General features: G+C 39.0%; 1 protein-coding gene across 4 annotated transcripts in view; it reads right to left on the bottom strand.

The window, feature by feature from the left end:
- The window catches only part of TBC1D2B (TBC1 domain family, member 2B), a 37,131-nt gene extending 35,902 nt beyond the window's left edge, over positions 1-1,229 (bottom strand). For all 4 annotated transcript variants that reach the window (XM_010571676.1, XM_010571679.1, XM_010571677.1 and 1 more), the window contains exon 1: positions 1,153-1,229. In XM_010571676.1, coding sequence (XP_010569978.1) covers positions 1,153-1,200 — 48 coding nt within the window. In that variant the 5' untranslated portion in view covers positions 1,201-1,229. The remainder of the gene's footprint in view (positions 1-1,152) is intronic.
- Positions 1,230-7,155: the final 5,926 nt, after the last annotated feature.

The following is a 7,155-nucleotide window of genomic DNA, read 5'->3' as shown; positions in this document are numbered from 1 at the left end:
GCGCGGCCCCGCTGCTGCCCGCTGGGACAGCGGAGACGGAGCCCCGAGGGGAGCGTCGGCCTTCGTACGGCCCGCTTCCAGGAAATCGGGGCGACATCGGCCGCTGCTGACGTGGAAAGCCACCCGGCTCGATAACGCGTCGGGCTGCTGCCTGCTCTCCTCACGCGCCGACCCTGGCGTTACTGCCACTGGGCTCCAATGCTTTTGTGACTGCATTAAAAACTATTTTCCAAGCCGTGGTCTAGCCCACGATCAGATTAAAACCCTTCTCTTGTTGGGAATGGTATTGCTCATTTGTAGTCTCCCACTCCGCACCTTATCTCTGCCCCAGCGCCTTCCCTGACGCTGCGGCAGTAACCGAAGGAGCGCGTGGGGCACGCGATGCCTCCACCACCTCTCTGCAGCATTTGATCTTACTTCCCAAACCCTCACTGCTCTGCCTGTTGATGGGCATTTAAAAATCACTCCCGAATTGTATTATTTATGGGAAAAACTATGGAACATGGAGGAAGCAGCAGGTAAAAAGCTGTAGCTCACAGGGTTTAGATTTGTGAATGGCTACAGGCCAAACTGTGTTTTTACATTTCACTGAAACGTCTAGCACATTTTGGACTCAAGGGGACTTCTACTGTTAGTAATAGAGAACTTCAGTAACAGGAAACGACTGAGAAGAGATCAAGCTGTCACAGGGAGGTACATAATTTCACGTAATTTCTCCTTGTGTTTGGAACGCAGTATATGCCTATTTCCATCAAACATGCCTAACGCTCTGGGTACAGAGAAAACAGTTTGATGTGGCATAATAATCCAAAAATGGGAGGAGAAAATTCCATGTTTAATGGCATTCAGCTTTTCATTCCCAACCTTAAATGCAGCACAAAAGGTTTGCTGTCAAAATCGTTGTTGCAATGGCTGGAGCTAATGTTTGCAACGGTGGTTTTACTAGGATTATGCTATTTATGAACTAGGTTCATCTGACTGAATTCTGACAGTTTGGAAGTTCAAGTTACCCAGAAATCCTAAATTCCCCAGAGCTGCTTACTCTGTCCTCATTTTTAAATGCACTGATTAATTTCTCCATAAAAAGTAACTGTCTTGTCTGCCAGGCAGTATTTTCATTCTATGCTAAAGGATGTAAAGGATATAAAGCACCTGAATATTCAGTGTGGTTGTCCGTGGGTTCCACTTTGATGTTGACATCCAGGATTGCAGAATTCGTCAAGTCCGCCCCTCCGGATGTCACCTCCTGATAAGAAATGTGTGGAGTGAGGAAATAGCCAGTGTCATGTTAGCAGGGAAACTTGAGTAATTTGTTATAGAAACTGAGGAGTGGAAGTTATCTCCCCAGTCAACTCACACAACATGAAGCGTGATCCACTGAAAGATTAAATGTCGCAAACTAAGGCTAGACTTTTTTTTCTCCCCCACCCCCACCCCCGACTGGAATGACTGATCCTGCTCTCCAAAAAGTTGAGGCTTTGTTAGTAAGTGTGGAAAGTAAGAAGAGCTGATCCTGCTTAAACAACAGGTCAATAACATTTCTTCCATATAGACTGCTCTGTATCTTCTTCCCCAAGAACAAAGTATTCTTGGTCCTCTGGTAGCATCATACTCTTTCTTGGCAAGTGTCATTTGCCAGAACATGACTTACACAGGGAAAACACTGATTCCCTTTAGAAGCTGCAGGTTCCTTATCTCAGTCGTTTAGACAAGTTTTAGTGCCGCAGCACTTATCCCTGATCTGTTACATTATCTCATCGATTTAGTGAAGCAAGGCCTTGTTCTTTGCATGCTGAGCACCCACGACTCTTCCTGGCTGTCAATAATTACATCTTGCAGCAAATCGCAGAATAAATTCCTAAATCCTCTGAACTTTTTCTGTCAGTACTTCTCTTTTTTTTTAATTTTCTGTTCAGCTTCCTTACAACACTCAAAGAAGGAGAATCCCCTAATTTCACAGTTGATTCATGTAAACAGAAAGTTCCCCTTCTTGGGAAAGAAGTTCCTTATTTCATCTATGCCTTTTTTTTTCACAAAAAGATCCAAATGTGGACTGATAAATAACAGCAACTTATAAGTAAGTTGCTGTTGTGAATATAAATGAAAACAATGCTCTTCGCTTTACCTGCTTCTTCCTTTCATGTTTTCATGTCCAGAATGCACAGATGACACTCTGTTGCTAACAAATGTCTAGAAAACAAATATAAATAGCATCTCACAAAATGAGATTTCCCTCCTGCCCAGAGGCAAGGGCCAATGCAGCTTTTGGTGTGCATGTAACTCCTAACCATAGTGCAACAGTCAAATAAATTTTACATATAGCAAAACCAAGGTTATACTCCCAAAAGGGCCACAAAGCTTGTCAAACATGAAAATATTTGAAATTCCCTTTTTTCCTGGTATGTTTTTCTCTCCTAAAAATTAAATATTTTAGCAATAGCACTTTCGTCTGAATAAGGCCATCTACTACACATAAAAAAAATAAAACTGTATTTACTCTCAGAAATGAGAGACTGGTCTAAGTCATTACAGTTGTAACCATTTTCTCTTGTCATGAATATAAGCATTCACAGTTTTTTAAAAAAGTTCCATTTTTTTTTAAAAAAAAAAAAAAAAAAAAAAAAAAGCAAGAAAGAGAGAGTCTATCTTAGATATGGAGGCAGAGAGAGTACAGTTGGTGTATATGCCAGGCTCATGCTGTCATGTTTACAGAAGTGTGGGAAACACTAATAAATTACAAGCAGCACATCTGTACCACGCTTTTGGTTAAAGTGAGATCACAGCTCCAAAATTAGAATGGCTGAGAGTGTACACTGCTTCCTTTCACAAAACAGAAAGCAAAAATTACTTTATCCCTTGTCTGATATCTTCTGAGATACAGGGATTCATTTAGAGATGAAACCCAGAATTTTTCAGAGCTCACACTAAACATCTACTGGTTTTTGTTTTTCAGAACAACGGAACTACAGACAACTGTCCCCCTCAAACTCTCTCCCACACAGTGCCAGTCCAAACCTGCACACTGAGATATAGGCTAAATGATTACTTTTATTCCATTTTAAGAAATATTTTGCAGGTTCTTGCAGAATGTTATCCATGACTCTCACTGCCAAGATAAATATTGTCACTCTGATTATGTATAGTACTTGCGTACAGCATTGCACTACATTGTTTCAAAGAGTGAATGGTTTTGGCCTACTATTATTTAAATTCTTTGGAGGTCAGGAAACAAAAACTTTCCTAAGCTTTTTTTTTTTTTTTAACCAACAGAAACAAACAGGCAAAAAATTTCTCCAAATTACTGTTCCTGATGCAGTTTGATATGTCATTCTACATTCCCCTGCCTCTCAGTCACCACAATATCCATGAAGAACATCATATTGTTACATTTCCAAAATAAATTCCTTCCTTATATGCAAACAAGTCAGCCAAAGAGTTACATGGTCTATGTTTTAACTGGTGGGCACTGTTTCATATACTTTTCATTCTCCAGTATTATTTTTTAAACACTAGATGGTGCTCCTTTCCTGTTTCATATTGACCATTTGTGTTTCCCTCTCAAAATGGAAAAAAAGATACAAACCCTGAATAAGCAGGGAAGCTTATCTGTAGTTTTTGATTCAGTAGGAAAGACCTAATTTAACTCCAGTTAACTATGTCATATAAAACCAGTTGAATATACGACAACATTCAACACATTGGTTTTATTTTTGTTGCACTGCATCTTACCAAGAACCCTTTACTATGAAAAAGCAACAATTATACAATTCAGTGAATGGCAGCATTGATTTCTAGTTACACATCTGTGATCTGACTTGTAAAGATATCCAGGCAAGTTGGTAGCCATGTAGAGGAGAGAGAGTCAAATTAGACCCCTTATGAATAGAAAAGCAGGAACTACTTAACTGTAGCAACAAACTGGGCAATCCGTATGCACATAATCGTTGGCTTGTCAGCATTCATGTAGATCCAGACTGGCTGAAGAACTGCTATAGAGCTTGACAGGAATGCTGAAGAGGATAAGCAGAAGAATTTAGAGTACTGTTGTAGACATGAAAAGATTAATGGGCAAGAGATATAAACACAGATGATGACACAATTAAAAAAACACAATTATTTCAGCTGCTTACAGTGGAACTTATTTCCATGTGTATACTCGATTCCCAGTGGAGAACCTAAGAATAGGTACATATAATGGGAACTTACAGAAGTGTCCAGTTAGAAGATCAGAGGACATCATAGAATAGACTTGAACAAAAACTTTCACATAATCCTTTTTTTGTGTAATTGTTTTATATTACATGGAAGAATTACATATAACAAGAATCAGGAAAGATCCAGTGGGATAGAACAGATCACAGAAGTTTATATCCACTATCTCAGAGAGTGAGAAATGACTTAGTGAAGGGCCGCTTAAGATTATCTTTATTCCCTGTATAGCAGCTTAAGCGATGCTGGGCTAAAGAGTTTAAAGATGAACCCAGAACATTCACTGGAAGAACGCTCAAAATCACTTTTGATAATCAGTCAGATTTTCTTAGAACAGGAAAAAAAGATGTTGAAGAGTCATCCTGCAAAGTAAGAGCCAAGAGAGAAAGCAAAAGAGGTTAGTACAATTAATTTTGGAGTCCATAATTCATAAATGTTTCTGTGGTCAGAAGTCTACCATTGCACTATCAAAATGGAGGAAGGGGATTTATTTGGGATTAGATGGCCCTGTCAGAGACCTGGCCCAGTAAACAGGAAGACAAGCTATCCCTGAGCTGCAGGGATTCCTTGCCTTGCTTTATGCAAATTGTAATATTCTGCCCAGGGTACTACTTCATAACAGACTTGCTAAATCCTCAGACTACATACTTGGGTCATCAGATTAGCAAGTTTGTAGTACACAAGACGAGCTACCTCACATAAAACTAAAAAGAGGTAAAGAGGTGACAGGAAAAAGTATATCACTGCTGTACAACCAAATGCCAGCACAAACATCCATGTATCTACAACATTTAGTGGAGATAGTTTTAGTGTTTTACCATTACTTGCTTTTGTTAGTTCAGAAGGCCAATTTTAAGGTGTAGAAACATTATTACAGGTCTACTGGGTTACATATTTGTCTGTCAATCTCACCTTGCTGAATAAGGCTCTTCTGAAAAATCTAAAAATATATGGTATCATTTACATAACGGTTCTACAGTCCATCAGTGTTTTATGACATCACATGTCATTAAATTATAGATTTTAATTTTTTCCTGTTAAGAGTTTAAAAGCTCATTTTCCCAGGTGCAGTGGCTGATACAAACATTTGCATGACCTGCCTGCACTAGCAGAGATGGCACAGAACTATGCTAACTCATGGTAACACTGTCAGGATCTGTGACCTCAAAGCTTTTAACTATTCTCTAATCCAAGCTGTGCCCAAAAGTTGTTCTTGCTTTCTGCACAACATTTCAGAGGCCCAGCCTGTTTTCTCACTTGTCAATCACACTGTGGCCTTTTTCCTGACTTTCTAACTCTTTTCTTAGTACACCATATCCTGGCTGACACCTTTTCGTTGTATTAACTGCACCACAAAACTGCATTTCTTCAGTAGCTCCTGAACTTCCTTCATCCCACGTATAGAAGCTGTAGATTACTTCCCTCCTTCCATTTAAATCCTAACAGAAACCTCTCCAAAGACAGAACATTTCATAGCCAAGGCTTAATGCTGATGTAAGATAATGGCAGTCACGGGTATATTGAGAAACCTTCGCTGTTTCATTCCAGCGGACTTCCCCAGGAATTGCAGATAGTTACAAGTCCTGACAAGCCCTTCATCTGTGTGCCTCAGTGGATGAGTCAGTATTAGTTTATAGCTACAACTTACACACAAACCCGAGTGCCAATAATACCCACTGATGTAATTCTTATCCAGATGTGCTCTTCTTATTTCTCATTATTTTGTCTTCACTTTGAATATCCATCTCATAGAAAGCTCAGATTCATCTCCCTAGTCTTTAGTTAATTTAACTGAGGCTTAAAGCTGCAGTTGCAAGTTCAGTATAATCCACACATGGAACGTATGTTGCAAGTGAAAAGTCTATTCGCTCCAGCTTCCATCTAGCATCAACAGCAAAACTGCAGATATTGATGGATTGCAAATCATTTCAGTGTTTAAACTTCAGTGAGATGACTTCCAGCCTAAATGCTTTGGACAGGAACTTTTCTTTTGATGCGGACTATGAAATGCTTAACATACTTGTAAGTATTAGTAAAAGTTACAACAAACAGTCACACCAGCTCTTTGCAAATAAGCTTTCTTCAAATCCTTTTAATTCTTAACTTTGTCACGGGTCCATTCACCCCTTTTCAAGAAAAAAATCAAATATTCTGACAAAGGTAAATGTATTTGTCAAAGCTGAATGGGATAAAAAAAAATTAAAGATGGTAAACTGAAAGACACTTACATGTGTTTTAAATAAGAATCTGTAACTGATATAATCTTATCTAAAAATAGGCAGATTTAGCCAGACTATTTTGTCTAGAATCCAGCCTACATTCATCACAAGGAAATTATTTTGCAGGAAATCTCTCTTACTATTTGTTTCTGCTCAAGACAAACATTACAGAGCAGCTTTTCCTGTCCTTTTCTGGTTTGGAACTTTGGGCTTTGGCTTTGGATGAAGACAGGAAGCACATGGAAAACTGAGGAAATACAGACTCAGGAATAAGCCACAACATTCAGATCTGGAGCCAAACTAATCCAAAGCCATTTCTAACTAAGACAGATGTCAAAGAATAGTGTTATCTAAGAAAAACGTGAGGGGAAAATTATCCCATCATATCCATACAGCTGCTCTCCTGTACCCAATTTTTGCTAGCAATATATGCCAAATCTGCAATTACATTAAATCAGTAGCTTACCTGGCAGTAATAAACACTTGTTCTGACCCTGTTACATTAGTATCAATGGAAATTTTGTGTAAGTCTAGAAAAAGAGATCTGTGTCCTAGGAAAAGGTTCAAAGTATAGATGATTGAGAAGGGGGAAATGTTACTCCATAAACACCAAGCTACGTTTTCATGGCATGTGTTCAGAATTGCTCCAAAAAGATTTCAATTTATTGAAGGCAAATGTTTTCCATTCTCCCCACCTCAAATCCTAACTGCCTCTTGCAGCATCACC

Source organism: Haliaeetus leucocephalus, unplaced genomic scaffold, assembly GCF_000737465.1.
Source record: "Haliaeetus leucocephalus isolate CR32 unplaced genomic scaffold, Haliaeetus_leucocephalus-4.0 Scaffold339, whole genome shotgun sequence".
NCBI lineage: Eukaryota > Metazoa > Chordata > Aves > Accipitriformes > Accipitridae > Haliaeetus > Haliaeetus leucocephalus.
The sequence above is the reverse complement of the archived record's forward strand: the minus strand, read 5'-3'. Positions and strand labels throughout refer to the sequence as shown.